At 35.1% G+C, this 20,674-nt stretch overlaps 1 protein-coding gene across 10 annotated transcripts in view; it reads right to left on the bottom strand.

Moving 5' to 3' along the window:
- The window catches only part of PHF14 (PHD finger protein 14), a 199,117-nt gene that overhangs the window by 167,784 nt on the left and 10,659 nt on the right, over positions 1-20,674 (bottom strand). For all 10 annotated transcript variants that reach the window (XR_011566179.1, XR_002180486.2, XR_011566178.1 and 7 more), the window contains exons 4-5: positions 15,312-15,456; positions 2,599-2,758 (exon numbers count right to left, since the gene is read on the bottom strand). Coding sequence is in view for 6 of the 10 variants with exons in the window: in XM_019958462.2 (XP_019814021.2) it covers positions 2,599-2,758; positions 15,312-15,456 (305 nt within the window). In the remaining 4 variants the exon portion in view is untranslated. The remainder of the gene's footprint in view (positions 1-2,598; positions 2,759-15,311; positions 15,457-20,674) is intronic.

Raw genomic sequence — 20,674 nt, 5'->3', positions numbered from 1 at the left:
GAGCCTAAAAAAATAAAGCCTGTCACTGTTTCCACTGTTTCCCCATCTATCTGCCATGAAGTGATGGGACCAGATGCCATGATCTTAGTTTTCTGAATGCTGAGTTTTAAGCCAGCTTTTTCACTCTTTCATCAAGAGACTCTTTAGTTCTTCTTCGCTTTCTGTCATATGGGTGGTGTCATCTGCATATCTGAGCTAACTGCTATTTCTCCTGGCAATCTTGATTCCAGTTTGTGCTTCATCCAGCCCAGAATTTCTCATGATGTACTCTGCATATAAGTTAAATAAGCAGGGTGACAATATACAGCCTTGATGTACTCCTTTCCCTATTTGGAACTAGACTGTTGTTCCATTTCCAGTTCTAACTGTTGCTTCCTGACCTGCACACAGATTTCTCAAGAGACAAGTCAGGTGGTCTGGTATTCCCATCTCAGGAAGAATTCTCTACAGTTTGTTGTGATCCACACAGTCAAAGGTTTTGACGTAGTCAGTAAAGCAGAAATAGATGATTTTCTGGAACTCTCTTGCTTTTTCGATAATCAATGGGTGTTGGCAATTTGATCTCTGGTTCCTCTGCCTTTTCTAAAACCAGCTTGAACATCTGGAAGTTCACAGTTCACGTACTGTTGAAGCCTGGCTTGGAGAATCTTGAGCTTTACTTTACTAGCGTGTGAGATGAGTGCAATTGTGCAGTAGTTTGAGCATTCTTTGGCATTGCCTTTCTTTGGGATTGGCATGAAAACTGTCCTTTTCCAGTCCTGTGGCCACTGCTGAGTTTCCCAAATTTGCTGGCATATTCAGTGCAGCAGTTTCATCATCTCATTTAATCCTCTCAAAAGTGCTAGGAAACTGAGGCATAAAATGGTTAAATTACTTGCCTAAAATCACAGTAAGAAAAAACCAGAATACAAATATAGGCAGTCTAACTTGAAAGCACACACTTTTAATGTTGTAGTAAATTTCCTAATTCTAGGTCAAAGTGAGTCCAGGCATAAAATAATGGCATTGTCTATGACACAAACCACAGACTCAATTCAATACATCAAATAATGTGTTAAATGTTTATTTTGAGGATAAGCAATGAGAGACAAGAAGTAAACTTTTTGGTCATTTTCCTAGACATCAATATACAAGGTAGTCATTTCTCCTAGATACCCTCAATATACAGTCTCCAAGATTCCATGATAGACTCTGTGCTATCCCAACTGTATGGCAACACTTTTCAAGGGCCTACCCACCAATTAAGGCAAAAATGAAAAAAATAGCTTTTACTTTACTAAAATAAAATTTATTAAGTTTAAAAAAAACCATTTTTTGGCATATAATGCATCCTATCATTTCAAAATTTTAAATATGAAAAATGATCATGATAATTTGTCTAGGTTATTTCACTGTTCTTATTAAAATATTAAACATTTAGTAAAATACTGAAATATCCATATGTGGTAAAATAAAAAATTGAGTACCCCCTCTTACATGGGGGAAGAGGGTAAGTAGTGATATATAATACATAAAAGGTTAGGAACTAATCTTATATTAGTCGCCCATCCCAACTGGTAGTCTCCTGGGGAAAAACAAGAAAGATGCCAACACTGTAACAATGACAACTGTTCAAATGTGATACTAAAAATGAGTGTGAATCTAGTGAAAAGAACATAGTTCTCTGGACCAGTTATCATTTTAGTGCCTCTCAGCGCAAATCCACTCTTCAATATCTGCTTTGAAATAATGAACAGAATCCCAACAGCACTTCCCATCTACACGATCCTCGGCTCTGTCTCAGTAGAGTGGCAGAAGGCACGGTAAGAGGAAGGGGCTTCTCTTCAGGATGGGAAAAGGACACCCACCAGTGCTCTGCCCTCAGTGACCCTGCAGACCCGGCCTGAAGATCACTTTTTTGTGGCCCTCTCAACCTAGACACCACACACTTCTGGCTTCAAACCACTGCCCAGTTACCCACTTGCCAAGAACAGGCCAGGTACTGGCCCAGGCCAACCAGCCAACTTCCCTGCCATCCAGCAGGCTCAAACTACACTTTCTCTAACAAGGCCTGAACCATAGTCTTGGGGAAGGTGTCTCCCTTCCAAGTTTGTCTTTCCCTGGAAACTCACTCTCAGCTCTACAGTATTATTCTTCAGAGTTCTTTTATATCTTTATGGTTACTGTTTATTATAGCTTAGTACTTCTTTAAGTTAAATATCCCCTTTTATAATCATTGTATAGGTTCTATTTACTAATATACTCTTGAAGTCAAACAGATCTGAGTTCAAATTTAACTATGAACTTGTTCAAAATTATGTAAAGATCTGAGCCTCAGCTTCTACCTATAAAATAGGCAACTTTACCATCTCTCTGATCATACAGTCATTCCTAAGATTAAATGGCATTATAGGCTATAAAGGCAAATGCAGATACTGAGTAAATGATCTTTCTTCCTCTTTGCCTTGATATGTAGCCTCCTGTCCACTTACTCTATGTCAAAAAGACACAAAGAAGCAATCAAATGAAAATGTCTAACTCAGAAAATCATAAATACAAAAATAGAAGCATATGCATTATAAAGCAGATATATTAACACAAAAGAATTATGACATCAACCTTCCAGCATCTGTCTCCTTGAAAATTCCATCCTGATTGGGACACAGTTCACAGCTAGGGGAAACACCACATTTACAGGCATCACAAAACCAAGGTTCAGTGGAGTTTTCAGAAGCTGAACTCATAATAGAGTCACTCTCTCCATCAACTCCATAACAACCTAAAAAAAAAAAAAGACGTATGATTAGAGTTTACTTTTTAAACTCACATTTATAAAGTTACAAAAGAAAAAGGTAAAGGAAGCAGAGAATAATTCTGAAAATTAACGGTTTAGAAGAATGATATTAAAGTCAAAACACAGAACTGAAATCATTTTATAAAAATGTTTTCACCATTTCATAGTGTATGCAATGACATAACTCTTTACGACAAGTTTAGGTCTACTGGAAAGCATTACAGAAGGGGAAAATTTTACAGTTCTTTAGAATTTTTTTACAAAAAACACATTAAAATATGAGTTTTCACTATACAGAAATCAGAACTATTGAGTCTAGGAACTATTAATTAGTAAATATTTTCAAGCTACCTTTGTACTGAGCATTTAAATATATCTAAAAGACCATGATCATGTAAAACATACAAACAAAAACCTATGATTTAATTTTGTATGAATTTGGTTAAAACACAAATTCATACAACCATAAATGCAAAGTAAGTACTAGTAAAAGGAAAATAATAGGCATACACATACATAAATTAAGGCTACTGAGCAATCTGAATAGTTTAGAGATAAACAAGCGAGTTCCATTCACAATTGAGCCAGTCTAGAGCTATACAAGGTAGCTGATCTATTTAACATTTATAATTCTACTATCTTCTGGAAAAATGTATCCAGAACTGAAATAATGAAAAGAAGGGTAGCATAATCCTTCACATTTTAGAGTAGGACATCAATCCTTATTGTGGCTTATAATAAACAGTACTTCCCTGGTTAATTACAATAGTCATGACTCCTAAACAGTTTTTGTTTTTTTACCTAAATGGTGCTTGATGTACCACAAACTTCATATTATCTCTCATATTCTAGAAAGGAAGATACTGCTCTCATGACAAACTGTACTTTAGAAAAATAATACACATTAAAAATTAAATAGATAACAACCTAATTCTATTAATAGTTCCAATTATGCCCATTATCTTTAGGTTGGGCATTTTTCTGATCTCCTAAGACACATTTATTACTCTCAAGGTAGGTCACTTCTACAAACAGCCTACTATTAACCATCCCAGGATAATTCTGACCAGGTTTATCCTAATAGGGTGGTCTTATTGCCAAATTCTAAGGAGCACTCAAAGTACCCTCCAATAAACTGAAGCCACTAAAAATACCACTATGAGAAACATATGTAAGTAACAATTCTCTCTCAAAAGGTTTCACCATGGAGGTGAGTTTCCATGCATCCATGTAAGATCATGTGACTACTGGAACTGATTGAACACTCCACAGACAACAGGAGCCTGATGAAAACTGTCTTCTCACAACCACCAAAGATACCCAAAGTGAAACAAATAAGTATGTAATCCCATCACTTCATGGCAAATAGATGGGGAAACACTGGAAACACAGACTTTATCTTCCTGGGCTTCAAAATCACTGCAATGGTGACTGCAGCCATGAAATTCAAAGACGCTTACTCCTTGGGAAAAAAGTTATGAGCAACCTAGACAGCATATTAAAAAGCAGAGACATTACTTTGTCAACAAAGGTCCATCTAGTCAAAGCTATGGTTTTTCCAGTAGTCATGTATGGATGTGAGAGTTGGACTATAAAGAAGGCTGACTGCTGAAGAACTGATGTTTTTGAACTGTGGTGTTGGAGAAGATTCTTGAGAGTCTCCTGGACCTCAAAGAGATCAAACCAGTCAATCCTAAAGGAAATCAGTCCTGAATATTCATTGGAAGGACTGATGCTGAAGCTGAAACTCTAATACTCTGGCCACCTGATGGGAAGAACAGACTCATTGGAAAAGACCCTGATGCTGGGAAAGATTGAAGGCTAGAGGAGAAGGGGACGACAGAGGATAAGATGGTTGGATGGCATCACCAACTCAATGGATGAGTTTGAGCAAGCTATGGGAGCTGGTGAAGAACAAGGCAAGCCTGGCATGCTGCATCCCATGGGGTCACAAAGAGTTGGACGTGAATGGAGCGACTGAACAACAAATGTTATTCAAAGGTTTTACAACAGTGAACCTCAACATAATCCAAATGTCATACAGAAGAATGTTAAAAATTTTAAAGGAGCTAGACTATCATGTACAAGAAGAGATTCAAAATATTAATTTCTTTAAATCATCTAATTGTGGATAGTAATAATTATTACCTTTATCACTTCTGTCTGGATATACATTTTTAAAATGATAAACCATAAAATGAAAAAGAAATAAAATTTTCCTCTTGGGAGTAGTTATTATTGATTATCAGCAAGATAAGAACATTTTTCAGTAAAAATAACAGTAAGCAAATAGTTTATTTGAAGAAAAATCACAAAATAATAAAAAATAGTGAATCTGATTTCTCAGTTATGTAATACCACAAGGAAAAAAACTATTTTCTTTACAAAATAATATTTTTCAGGCAATTTTTTTCATTAGTATTCACATGAAGTCCCAAGTTAAAAAACCCTCCAAATGACTATCCATTTTACTCATCTCATTCACCAATATCAAGGTAAATCATAGCAGCTCACTCTTTTAAAATAAAGCAAAGTTTCAATTTTAATTTTTAAAGAATACACCACACATTTGACAAACATCTGATTAAACAATGATTTTAAACAATGATTAAATCACCTACAAAAACCTCAGAAGTGATTTCTAAGGGTCCCTTTAAACATTGGTATCACATAAGCTTAAAGAACAATGAACAAGTGGATAAGTATTTCTTCTTCAGCTTCACTGCCCTTGAAAAATGATCTACACTGTGTTACTGCCTTTACAGTCTTCAACTTGCCACTTTTCCATATTTCTCTGCCATATCTGTTGTGTCTACTGAGCTGTAGACTGAAATTCTAACATTTATATCCACTCTAATCCATTTAAATTAAAAACTAAATACATTTTAACATCTTTTTCTTTCTTTCATACACAACAATTTAAACTACCATAAAATGAGGTTTATTCTCTTCAACCTATCTAATTTTGAGTAAAAGATACAAAAAGTACACCTTCAATATGATTATGGAAAAAAGGTTTTTTATATGATAATATATAGAAAATTAAAAATTTATAGATATATAAAACCTATTTCATATAGGTTTTTCATGTTTTAAAATGGGTAAACAGGAAAACCATGTTTGCTATTATTTTAGCAAAATCTCAACTTAAAAATCTCTCTAAATTATAATTACTTAAGCTTTTTTTTTTAAGGGAAAAATATAAAGGAAATACATCAAAGCACTAACTATGGTTGTCTGGATATTAGGACTGTTAGAAATGTTTTATTTCTTGAAATTATGATCAAGGCTTCCCTGGTGGCCCAGTGGTTAAAAAAAAAAAAAAAAAATACACCTGCCAGTGCAGAAGGCACATATTCAGTCCCTGGGTTGGGAAGATCCCCTGGAGGAGGAAATAGCAACCCACTCCAGTGTTCTTGCCTGGAAACCCACAGAGGAGCCTGGAGGCCTATAGTCCATGGGGTCACAAAAGAGTCGGACATGACTCAACAATTAATATCAACCTCTGAGTAGCACAACCTATGTGAATCTTATTTAATGAAAAATAATATAAAATGTGTCTATAATTGTTTTGAATTATTCAAGAAATATGTACAGTCCAAAAAAAAAAAGAAATATGTACAGTCCAAATCAGAGGAAACTTTCCCCATTCAACTTGTCACTGGGGACCAAAAGACCTACAGTCTTCTCCTTTCTAGCTGTGTAACTTTGACCAACCACATCACTGAGGCTGAGTTACCTGACCTTCATTAAGTATTTAATATTTATCCTATCTCTCAGTACAAAAAAAACAGGAACACAAAATTTGCTATTTAAAACATTTTTTTCTGTACTTAACATCCTATCACTAGAACTCTGATTATAAAACCTACTAAAAGTTTTTAAGTAAACTGAGTAATATTGCTGATGATGAGAAAAGAACTTATAATATGCATGATACCTATCACAAATATATCCTAAGGCACAAAAGAGACAAAATGCAGTTGACACATAAAGTCCAAATGGTGATTACTTGAACATCTGCTACTCCGTGAACACTGCTAAGGATACATTTTTTCATATGCTAAGGAAAAAAAAAAAAGTCTAGGGCTAGGCTAATAGAAGACTGGAAAATAAATAAAATGGGGGTGGGGGGGTGGGAGGAATATCTCTTAGAGACCTTATTTAAAACATTGTTGGCAAGTATACTACCTAATGCTCTGTCATGTACTATGACATGCAGGTGACATTTTTCTTCAGACACAGTGCAATCAATATATCAGGATAACTGACATCACAGTCAGGGGTACCCTACTATTACAAGTCAGTTACAAGATCTTGTCACAAAGGTGTTTATACTAAGTGACAAGTTGCAACCTCAAAAGAAAAGAGATTTATCTACATTTAGATGAAGTACTCCAAAAAGAATTAGACAGTTATACATTTAAAAAGCACATTTGGAAAACTATCTTTTAGCAAAATCTCAGCTTAAAGATCTCTCTAAATTATAATTATTTAAGCATTTCTTTTAAGGGAAAAAGATAAAGGAAATACATCAAAGCAATAACTATGGTTGTCTGGATATTAGGACTGTTAGAAATGTTTTATCTTCTCTCTGTTCTATACTTCCCTCATTTTTATTTACTATTCATCTGTGGTTCAGCTGGTAAAGAATCCACCTGCAAAGCAGGAGACCTGGGTTCGATCCCTGGGTTGGGAAGATCCCCTGCAGAAGAGAAAGGCTACCCACTCCAGTATTCTGGCCTGGAGAATTCCATGGACTGTATAGTTCATGGGGTCTCAAACAGTCAGACATGACAGCAACTTTCACTTACCCACTTACCCAATACATTATGATGGACAATTAGCTTTTTATAAAATAAAACATTTAAGAAGTTCATATTTAACCATGAAAATATTTAAGGAAAAGTGACCTGGTTAATTTACAATATGGAAGTCTGTCACTTAGGCACCTGATTAAAAATCAAAACCAAAAACACAAAACCTAGCAAGACTAGCTTCCTATTACGCCTTAGAAAATTTCCCTTCTTCTGGATTCATTAATTTTAGACAAAAATTCATTTTGGAACTTGTAGAAAGATCTACATATGTGACTGTATAAAAAAAAAATGAACATTCTAAACAGTGAAAAATACCACAAAGTTAAAATGTACAGGACAAGTATTGAAAAGTATTTGCAAGGATACAAACTATTTGTAACACACATAACAGACAAAGGATTAACATTACTAAAAAAGAAAATTCCAATAAGTTAATAAGAAAAAGGACAGGTTAAGAAATGACACAGAGGGCTTCCCTGGTGGTCCAGTGATTGAGAGTCCACCTGCCAACGCAGGGGATATGGGGTTCAATCCCTGGTCAGGGGAGTCCCCATGTGCAGTGCGGCAGCTGAGCCCAAGACCACGACTACTGAAGCTCCTGCACCCCAGACCCTGTGCTCTGCAGGAAGAGATGACACAGCAATGAGAAGCTCGCACTCTGCAACTAAAGAGTAGCCCCCACTCACCATAGAGAAAAACCTGCACACAGCAGTGAAGACCCAGCACAGGCAAAAATAAAATACCTTTTTTTAAAAATAAAAAATAAAGAAATGACATGAGAACTGTACAGCAAGCAATAGGAAAAAGGAAAAAAAAAAACAAAACTGGCCACATATATTACTACCAAACTTCAATACTAATAAGAGGAACACATATTTTAATTAAGAGATAGTCTCCAAAAGGATTTTTAAAACTTACTAATATGCAATGTTGCAGAGTGATCAAATTGTATACTGTTGGAAGAATACTAATAAATACAGTCTTTTTGAAGGGCAATCTGGCAAAGTTTGTTAGAAAGTTTAAATGTACTTATATTTTGATTCATTCTAGAAATCTATCCTGTACAAATTATGACATTAATATATGTCACACATATTTGTTAACATGTCAGTGGAAAACTAGAAACAAAAAAAAAGTAAAGACATTATGGTTGATCCATTCTATAGCTATTAATATATACCATTTTAAAAAGTAGTAACATATCCCATACGTAACTCATATGAAAAGAATCTCAAGATTAAGAAATGAGTAAAATAAAGTAAGTCATGGGAGGGGAATCTCATGGAATTTATCTTATTTATTTATTGCAAGGTGGGGACTGTGCAAACATGCAAATGCATGTTGCATACTTGTGTGTATGTTAAGAGCCTGACAGAAGGGGCTCTCACTGGTAAAATTTGGACAATTTAAGTATCAGAGTAATCAGGTTATAGATGATAATGAGACCACAGTAATACTGAAAAAGGATAAAAGGGGAGAGGTTCTTTACAAAACAAGAGTTGCCTAATAAATGTAGAAAGAATGATAGAAAATCCCCATTCTGCAGCCACATGCATAACTGGCTCTGTCAATGATGCTAAAACCACTAAGTATAAGGCTGTTAGGCAACAGGATATTATAAAGTCTCAAGGTCATTACCCTATAGGTATTCATTAACTATAAAGAGAAAAGTATAGCTTTAAAATGGAGAGGCTTGGATGACACTACCTTAGCACATCACCAACAATGTAATAAATTGGCATTAAATGCTCTGGATGTGAAATGTCATCATAGCACTCTTATCAAAAAAAAAAAAGTTTAAACTGAATCTAATCCAAAGGAAACAATAAAACAAATCCAGATTGAGGGATACTCTGCTGCTGCTGCTGCTGCTAAGTCACTTCAGTCGTGTCCAACTCTGTGCGACCCCATAGACAGCAGCCCACCAGGCTCTGCCATCCCTGGGATTCTCCAGGCAAGAACACTGGAGTGGGGTGCCATTTCCTTCTCCAACGCATGAAAGTGAAAAGTGAAAGTGAAGTCACTCAGTCATGTCAGACTCGTAGCGACCCCATGGACTGCAGCCCACCAGGCTCCTCCATCCATGGGATTTTCCATGCAACAGTACTGGAGTGGGTGCCATTGCCTTCTCCGGAGGGATACTCTACACAACATTTTAAAAACACTTTGATCTTTCAACAAGTCAACATAAATGATACAAAAGACAGAAACTTGTGATTAAGACACTGACAGGACCCAAAATGCAGTGCATGGTACATGAATGTATCCTGGATGGTAGGAGGGGAGAGCTGTGATAACAGAGGCATAGAGGGTACAAGGGGCGTTTGCATATTACTGACCATTGATCTTTTTGAAAAATATGTTTCTGTATGTGTACTCACATAAGATGTTACCTCCCACTATGTGAACTGTTTGCTTTAGGGACGACTACAAATTAGACTCAAATGAGAAAAGCATGAGGCTGCTTTATTGGCAAGCTGTGTTTTCCCTCCTCGATCCTTCTGAATAAGCTGGTGTTAAATGTAACCAATGGTAGTCTTGAAAATAATAAAGTGTAGATACCCTGGTAAGCCTTACTGAGCCACTCCTTCATATTATCAATGGAGCTAATGGTTTACTGTTCACATGAAACACCCTTGGATCCGTCATAATACAGATTCTGATTTAGAAGGTTAGGGACTTGGCCTCTGATCATGCTTTTCTAACAAATGTCCAGGTGATATGGACGCTGCCAGTTAATGCTGTGATCTGTGGACCACACTTTTGAGTAGCACAACTTTTTAAAAACTACTGAAATAGGTAAAAGTGACATTTTCGTTTAACTTTAAACCTTATTTACTTTAGATGCAGCAATAGTTCAAGTACACAGTGAGAAAGACCTTAAAAACTAAAATAATTAAGTTGCTATAAAAGCTCCTATTCAGATAAATAAGTAAAGGACTGAAACTTTACTTCTGACAGGCTGCTGACCTTGTTTGTGAGGTATACAAAATTAAAAGCTAAAAAGAATTAAAAACGTTAGTGAGTATGTGGAGAAAGGGGAATCCTTGTACACTGTTGGTGGCATGGTAAACTGGCACAGCCACTATGGAAAACAGTATGGATGTTCCTCAAAAAACTAAAAATAAACTACCATATAATCCAGCAATTCCACTGCTAGAATACATCCAAAGAAAACAAAAACAAATTAGAAAAGATACATGCACCCCAATGTTCATAGCAGCATTATTTACAATAGACAAGATATGGAAGCAACCTAAAAGTACATCAACAGATGAACTGACACAGATCTGGTATGCACAACAGAATATTACTCAGCCATTTCAAACAATGAAATTATGCTATTCGCAACAAGGTAGATGGACCTAGAGAGTACTATGTGTACGGGAATAAGATGGAAAAAGACAAATACTCTTATGTTATCATTTATATGTGAAATCTAAAAAAAAATTAAACAAATGTATATAACAAAACAGAAATACACTCAATATATAGAGAACAAACTCATGGTTACCAGCAGGGAGAGGAAAAGTGGGAGGGGCCAGATAAGCATAGGGGAATAAGACATACAAGCTACTATATATAAAATAAATAAGTAACAAGGATACATTGTACAGTTCAGCCACTAAATATAGCCACTATTTTGTAATAACTTTAAATGGATTATAGTCTATAAAAATACTGAATCAATACTTTATACATCTGAAATTAATATAATATTATAAAGCAACTTTACTTCAATAAGTAAATAACAGGTCAGAAGGGAGAGTTCATTGTGATTTGTACAGGGTAGTAGTCCCCAGGAGATGCAGACTTGAGTCCAAAAGTAAGCAGCTAGAGTAAAAGAGCTGCTTTACTATCACAGCTGCGGGACATTGAGACCACAGGCTGTAGCAGACTGACTCCCAGCAGCAAGACATCACCCTCAGATACATTCAAACATTTCTAAGGACCAGGCAACTATCAAACATGAGTGAGGGATTGAACAGAAGAGAGTGGCAAACCGAAGATTATAGGCTTCAGCAGCCCTATTCCACTCCAGACTGTTACCATAAAAGTGAAAACCAACTGCTGTCAGAACTTCAAGAGAAGTTCAAATTCCTAAATATGTAAAATAAAATCTTCAGTTTTTAAATGTTAACAATCAATTCAATTTCTTAAAACCATTGTGCTAGCCTTAAATATCACATCCATGGTCAAAACCATGGCCTATGAAGTAGAGGCAGTACCCTCAGCATGATGAATAGTAACACGAACAGCACTAGTCAGGCCTGCATCTCACATCAGCGCTGACGGTCATGCATACAAGCAGTGGTAACACATCTGTGACCAGCAGTGGTGATCAGCACGACAAACAAGGGCAGCACAGCTGCTACTTGCGATGTTCACCTATTCTGCAACTTCTCCAAGAAATCTGAACCACTCTTGGAGAACAAAAAGAACTCATACACACAACCATGTTGACTGGTCCAAGGTTATAATCAATCTCAAGTAGTCCCTTACTGCTGTCTGGTAATATATACACACATATATTATATACACACAACATATAACATGGGTGAATATGTAAGCATACACACACACACAATATTACATACGTTATTTCCCTAATCCATTTATTCCCCCAAATAACTATTTTATACCAACCTCTCACTCCTCAAATCTCCAACATCTCCCCACCTCTACACTCTGCTAATGGCTGCTTCCCATTTCACTGAGAAAATAAGCATTCAATTCCACATGTTCTAACCACCACATCCAACATCATACCTACCTCTGTACCCATATATTCTCGTTTCCCTCTAGTTACTATGCCAACTTTTATCTATTAAATCTCTTCCCTTGTGTTGGATCCTATCCTTTATAGCCTTGTACTCAAAGGACTTGCTCCAGCAACCGTTCCCCTTTCTTTCCTGACATCATCAACTGTTAACTTTCCATTTCCACTGGTCCCTTCCATCCATACACTAGCATCTCTGTCTCTGTGGCAGGCAGCCTCTAAGATGGCCCCCAGTATTAATATTCTTGGTATGTCTGCTCCTACATTTGACTAAGGTTGGTTCTATGTGAACAATGTAGCAGAATTGACAGTACATACCACGTTAACTAATCCCATATTTTCCCCCTTGCTTCTATGTATTTTACATTTATTTAATAAACCATGTGACATAAGCATTTTGTCTGTAAGCCTTGTTTCCCATACTCTTTGGGATGATTGCCGGGTAATGACTTGGAGTTTTTCTGCATTAGGGTCATTTCCCATAAGACAGGTTTCATCTTACTCTAAAAACAGTATTTGACAATTACAATCTATTCTGAAAACTTTTCATTACTCCAGGTCACTACTCAAGGCTCTTCTCCAATCTCACTGGCCCTCTGCTCCTCAACTGCTCTTGAAGTGCTCAAAGCACTATGCTATTTCCTAGAAAGCACATTTAGGCTCACAGTTTTAAATAACATCTGCAGGCTGATCAGTCCCAAATTTATCTCACCAGCCCCTATATCTTACCTCAACTCTAAAAGTTTAAAACCAAACTTTTACTATCTACCTGTAAACCTATTTCTCTCTTGGATCACTGCTATGGTCTCCAAAATGGTCTCCCTGATTCCCACTTTAGACACACCTCAGTCTGCTCTCAACCCAGCAGTGATTCTTCCAAAACATAAATCATATCATACTGATTCTCTGCTTAAAGTTCACCTAGGCCTTCCCATATCCATCTCAGTATAATCTGAAATCTATGACCTACAAGGCTCCACCTGGTTTGCCCCTCTCTCTGCCTCTACCACTAAGCAGCTCACTCCCTCAGTTCTAGCCACACTAACCTCCACGTCATCATACAAACACTCCAGACACGTTCCTATTTCAACATCTTTACACTCACTGCTTCCTCATTCTGGAGTGCTCTTTCCCCAGATACTCACATGGCTTGCTTACTCACATGCTTCAGGTCACTGCTCAGAGATCACCTTATCAAAGAGGGTTTTCCTTGTAAGCTTTTATAAATAGAAACTTCCACCTGCCCACTCAACAACCCCCATTCATAGCATTCCTAATATTCCTTTTCCTGCTTTATTTTTCCCCACAGTCCAGACCACCACCTGATATATACTACTGTATTATATTTTCATTCCTGTCTCTTACTATACATTAAGCTCCATAAGGTCAGCACTGTCTATATTAAACCTACAGAATGCCTAGCACTCAGAAAATTCTAAACAAACACTACTGGAAAAAAAAAAAAAAAAGAATAAATAACAGCAACAGGAGATATTCCCACAGTGAGTCTTAGCGGCAAGGGCGGGGAGCTTCATATGAAGGCAAGAGGCCTGGTTAAAGAAGTCCAAGCCCCACAAGTCTCAGAAGTCTCACCAGACACCCAAAACTATTTGGGAGGAGGTGGCAATACCAGAAAGGCAGGTAAGGGCAAGGCCACAGAAACACTGTTTTGTAGTAGTCATGACTTTGATAAGAAAAAATTAACTGACAGGGAAAAAAAAAATAACTTTACTACAGAGGGAAGACACCCTCCTCAACCAAGTGATCAAAATAACATCATCAGTAACTGGACAAATAAACATTACATGCTTCCTAATATAATACATTGAGAGCACAAGATAACTTCTGAGGCACTTCTGCCAAAAGCATCAGGTTAGCACCTGAACCTAATCAGGAGAAAACAAGAAAATCCCAATACTGAGGACATCCTATCAAAGAACTGGCCTGTATTCTTCAAAAATGTCAAAGGCAAGAAACACAAAGACTCAAAATATGTTCTAGATTAAAGGAAACTAAATAGATATGACAACTGAATGCAATTCATAATCCTGGATTTTATTTTGCTAGAATCAATATCATTGGGATGAGTGGCAAAACGTGGATATAGTCATAGACTAGATAACAGTTTTCTACCAATGGTGATTTCCTGACTTTGATAATTATGTGACTTTGTAAGAGAATGAATGTCCTTGATCTTTGTTCTTAAGAAATACATAATAAGGTACTTGAGGTAGAGCTGAACATTTTGTCTACAGTTTACTCTCAGAGAGGTGAGGGAAAATTTTTTATATGAGAGAAGATAAAACATACATAGCAAGATATCACCATCTGGCAAATCTTAGTGAAAAGCATACAAATTCACAAGTCAGAAATTAGGTCAAAATAAAAAATTTTAAATAAAATACAACAAAAATTACATTAAAAAGGGTCAAAATTCATAATCAGGAAAAATACTTTCAATGTATTACAATGGCTCCTATTTCAGATTCTAAAAGATGATCTCTACAAATTCCCCTTTCAACTTAAAAACTATAACTATGAAAGAAGAAACTCTATACCACTAGAGTCTACTGTACCTTTTTCAAAAATGCACTCTACTAAACGAACATACTAGATTTTTTCCTATACCTAAATTTCAGTTAAAAACTAGAAATAATGCCATGAAAGAAAATATCATAATACTGACCTTCAAAGAAATCATGATTTATATACAGTAATAATCTACTTTGATTATTTTAAAACACATTTTAAATGAACCTAATCTGAAAAAATAATACCCATCATAATTTGAAAATTCAGTATGTCTTATTTCAGGTTAAATATCATAAAATATTATAGAAAAATTAGCATAGTACATATGTAAAATAGCTGATATTACTTATACAAATGCAGTGTCAACCAGTCATTTCTAAAAGGAAACAAAACAAAGCAACATTACCTTCATGAACTGTAATGCCACAATTGTCACACTGAATTATTTCATCAGCATCCTCACTATTATCTCCAAGACAAACACAGCAAATCAGAATATGGTCCATTTTTTGAGAACTCCAGTTTTGACTCTTCTCAAGAATCAGCGAGTCCTAATAATAAAATATCAGAAAATCACATATTTAAATGGTAAGTTTAATAAAATTCTCACCTTAAATCATTTAGTACATTTCCAAAATTATGCTGCATACTCCATTACTTTAGTCATTCCCAAGTGCACCACATTTGACAAGTATATCTCTTTGTTAAAGGACCCTATAAGAACCCTCTCTCCAATTTTTCACTTCTCTCCAAGTTTCACATTCTCTCTCCTCAAGTAAATATAAAACCAAGCTTATAACCAACTCTTCATCTGCTGTGCCATGCTGGATATAGCCTGACCTCTGAAACTTGGAGAAAGGTAAAATTAATCCACAAGTAATCACTAATTTTATATGAGTATTAAAAATGTAAGAATGGTTCCCACACTTAGCAAGCTTATAATCCTATCTAGGGGAGACAAGACATACACATATTAAACAATTAAAAAAAATCAATTCAAGATAACATATAGGCAAATATGTATGTGATGGCATAGTTACAGACTAAATTCCTTTAGTGCTGGGGAATCTAGAATTTCCAGAGTCATCAAACTGCTGGATGACAGACCCACAAAAGTCTGCATTGGAAACTGGTGTATACAGGCACAGAAAATCATCTAAAAAAGAATCCAGACTGACTGCCAGAAGAGTCAGACTCTCTATTAGCCTTTTGTCAAGAAACACCTAGTGAACACCTAGTTAACTGCAATATAAAAGGAGACAGGAAAATGCTTTCAGGAATAAAAAAAAGGAAGAGGGTGCTCCATTTAATTTAAACCTTCTGGACTATGAATTTGAACTTTAAATGAAAATTAACAAGATAATGATGTCTGCCATTTAATGCACTGGGCTTAGCATTACATGTAATAAACGATGACATCTGAGTCTATACATTTTCATTTAAGAAACTAACCATATTCAGAAACAAAATAAATGGTTCCATATCACACATTCATTAAATATATTATTTCATGTTAACATTCTTATGTTTCTATATTCTTTTAAACTGACCAATATCCACAGGTAACATTTAGAGTAATTTCAACAGCAATTTGTAAATAACATCTGAATGACACGACTGTCACAATTAATAACATTCTTTCAAGATATTTTCTGTGTAATTAATCTAAACTTGCAGCTGACCTAGATAAAAAATCAGTAAATAATGCAAAAGTTAACAAGGAGGCAGTGTCATTTCTCTTGAGAATTCTAGCACTGTAAAATTCTATACTTCACTCCTTTCGTTATACAACCAAAGTAGTGTGGGGTGTTGCACGTGGCTAGCAAATAAGGTTAAAATTTCCTAAAAAGAAAACTCATGTTTTAAAGTACTTTAGTACAATGATCAAAACAAAAATCTGCCCAGATTTTCATCCCAAAACTTCAAAGCTGAACCTTTCTCATCTGTAAAATGGGATGACAAAAATAATACCTACCTCATCAGGTTCTTGTAAGAATTAACAAGAAAACATACAACAAAAATGTTCCTGATACGTACTAGGTATTCAATAAATGATCATTCCCATTCTCCTTTCTTCTGTACTTTGAAGATGGTCCAAAAAGAGAAATATGAGCTGACCATTTACTACACTGGGAATCTTCCTTGGAATCCCAAAAGGAAAGTTATAAATCTCAATAAGCACTGCTAGTTTAAATATTTTCCTATGGTAAATCCATTTTTTTTAAGAATACCACATCCAGATTAAAAAAGTAACAGATCAAAAAAAGAGTGAGCAAATGACCAGAGTTTGATGACTGAGAAGCTACTCATGTTAATGCACTCTGCCTGTATTTCTCCCGTGGAATTACAACAACTAATTAGCCCTTGAAAAAAAGATTTACCCATGTGGGAAATAAGTAAATGTCTATGGATCAGAAAAAGGAGCATCAATAGGTGGCTCCAATTCTATTATTTTCCTGTTTGTCCATTTTGCTCAGAAAAACAGTACATGTCTTAATTGTATCTCTATTCCATTTTCTCTCTACACATATTATCATTTAGAGGCAGAGAAAACAAAACTAACTGGCAATTTTGGTTGATACCCATCACTGCAGACTCTTTCTTACTAAAAATTAAATACAAAGAGACAAAAATAGGGAAAATTAGGAAAATTCAGATGACAACTGCTATTTCTTCACAGGGCAAGACATCTAATCCATTTAACATAACAGACCCTTTTACCAGGAAAAAAAAAAAAAAAAAACTTCCACCTGAAAATTTCTACTAAGATGATGTTCTATCGTATATTAACTCTCACCCAAAGTGCCTGTTTCAAAGTCCGGGAACCATTATCTGAAAATACTATACAGCCCTCCCCCAAAAAAACTTACTTCAGAAAACTAAAAGGTAAAACCTTAGTGAATCTCAGAAACTTCAAAATAAAATGATGAAAAAGACATGCAACCATATTCCAAGAGTCCTGTTCAGACTGCACTTAAATTCACAAAAATGCCATAATGCCACTGACAAAAGATATGCCCACGTGAAGAAAATGCAGGTTATTAAATGCCCAATTCTTGAACAGTAGTTCTAAAATTGTGGTCTAGGGAACTCTCTTTCAAGGGTTCTAAAAGGTAAATACAATGGATATTTGCCTTTTCACTCTCTCTCATGGGTATATGATGAAGATTTCCAGAAGTTACATGACATGGGATGGTGTCACCAATCCAACAACTTCTATGCTTCTATACATTTCGTTTTTTAAAATTTCTGAGTTTTAATTGCAAATGGAAATATCAAAAGATGTAACTTATATAAATAATAATTATGGTCCTCAATTTTTAAGAGTATCCTGAACCAAAAAGCTTGAGAATCACTGCTCTAGAGCATTTCAAGGCCTACAGCATACACATGGTAAGACCATTAAGAGCCAAATAATTATAAAACGCCTCCAAAAAGAATGTCAAATTCCCCTAAACATTTTCAAAATTATAAAAGTTCCTGGGCATCATTTACATAATACCCAATATCACAGCCCTAAAAAAAGCACCTGACAGAAGCCAAGGGAAAAAAAAATCTGCCTGCTTATAGGCTAAATACAATTCTATTATGTATTCTAAAACTATATTTTCAGCTATCTCTACTACAAAGTAGTATTTGAAACAAAGTAAAAGCATAGAAAAATAAAACTTCAAATATATAAGTATAATACCTATACAGATATATAGGTATTAACTAATGAATACTTGGCAAGGTATCACTACCTAAATTAACCAGGAAGATTAAAATGCAAACACTGGTCAGACAACAAGGATTATTTTTGGTCATCTTTTTACAAAATCAAGATTATACAAATAGGAAATTTAAAAATATATAATAAACTGAATGTATTAGTTTTCTATTAAAATTTAACATTAATTTGAATGACATTTATGTAGAACCAGAATCATCAAAAATAATTGAGGAGTTTGAAAAACAGTCTTGGAAAAAAACAGTTATCAAGCTTTCAGGTAGAATATTATTGAGGGAAAATTAATCTTCCATAAGTTCTCCTACATTTCTATACAGAGTGGAGCAAAAGGAAAATTAACATAAATTAACACAAAAGATTAATTTAGTTACTAGAAGAACTTTCTTTACAACTTTATCAAAGCACTTATCCAAGAAATGCTCTGGAATCTCATTCCTTAGGGACTGTTAACCTAAATAAAGCCCCATTATTTACCAAAATCTCTTCTGTTTAGTAGAAAAAAATTAAACAGCACGTCACCTTTATATGTATCAAAAAATACAGTCTACAATCTCTCAAGCAATTTGTTATGTAGTACAGATTATTAACAACTGAATAATTTACATAGATTTTACATGGCAAATTTCTAGACATTCCCTCACACCTTAGCATAAATCCAATTCATACTGCCCCTATCACTAGCCAGCCTCTTGTGTGATTGTTATGCTAAGAAAAATGAAGAAAGTGATACTGCCAAAGGTAAACTTAGTCAGGAGATACAGATTAGCATAAAGTGCTATAAAATAAATTGGATACATGCTTAAATCAATTACCAACAACTGGATTTTCCATACTTCTGTTTCCTTAAACTGGAAATACAGACTGTCTTGCTACATCATTATGAATAGTATACTATATTCCAAATGACGATTTTCCTTTACCTAAAGATAGGAATTAGGAAAGCACTGGAACCAGGCAACATTCTTCTTAGGAAAATGGGCAACCTAGAAGTTAACCAATGTTATAATCTAAAACATCAACTACTGCTTCATCTCTGCTGACATTTAACACCTCCTAATCTGCTACATATTATTTTGGTTAAACATCAAATTTTCAAATGAAACTTAAAATAGAAAATCACTGTTATGTAAAACTTGTAAACAGAAGAAATGTAAAAGAACAAATAAAGCACAAAAGGAAAATCTTTCTACCAGTTTAATCTACTTCAATAACATGAAAAAACAAAAACTAAGTGCTTGTTAAAGTGAATTTTCATGACCATCAACATATTAATGGAATGACAGACAATCACTATAGTTCTTTCATGTGATGTAACAGGTACATCTACATGTAAGACAACAATTTAGTCTTTCTTTTGAAGAAAAACATATACATAAACACACAGACAACGAGATACAAATGTGTTTGAAGAGTCTTGAATGTTGCATCTTGGGCCCAATGGATAAACCTAACTTTCAGTAGTAGAACTTCAAGTGGAAGAACTGAGTCATAATTGTAGTTTTATGATAGTAATGTTTGTTTTAGCATAGAATGTTTGTTTTCATTTCTTTGTAGAGAGACCTTATTCGCTAAACATATGTAAATATATAATTTGTATTTACTTCCACACACTTAAAGCAATGATCTGGTGACTATTCAGGTGGGTGCTACAACTGAAAAAGGAATTACCTTTAAAATGAATCTCTAAAAGCCTGAGACAATTAAATTCTTTGTTGCTCTACTTGAAAGTACTCTTAGAAGTACTCTACATTTTTATGCAGATATGGATACAACTAAGTTGAAAGGAAGGTGATCTTGTTTTCATAACCCACTCAGAACCATTTAGCAGTCCAAAAAAACTCTACCATTTCCCAAGGGTATGGACATAAAAATATTTCTTTAAGTATAGACTGAGCTCCTTGAGAACGGTGATTATGAGCTCCTTGAGGACGGTGACAAATAGGAGATACTCAATAAAAGTGGGCTGACCAAATGAATAAATGTTACAGTTAGGGTGCTCATTCACTCCCATAGCTAAGAACAGGCTTTCAAGGAAGCCA

This window comes from Bos indicus, chromosome 4 (genome assembly GCF_029378745.1).
Source record: "Bos indicus isolate NIAB-ARS_2022 breed Sahiwal x Tharparkar chromosome 4, NIAB-ARS_B.indTharparkar_mat_pri_1.0, whole genome shotgun sequence".
Lineage (NCBI taxonomy): Eukaryota > Metazoa > Chordata > Mammalia > Artiodactyla > Bovidae > Bos > Bos indicus.
The sequence above is the reverse complement of the archived record's forward strand: the minus strand, read 5'-3'. Positions and strand labels throughout refer to the sequence as shown.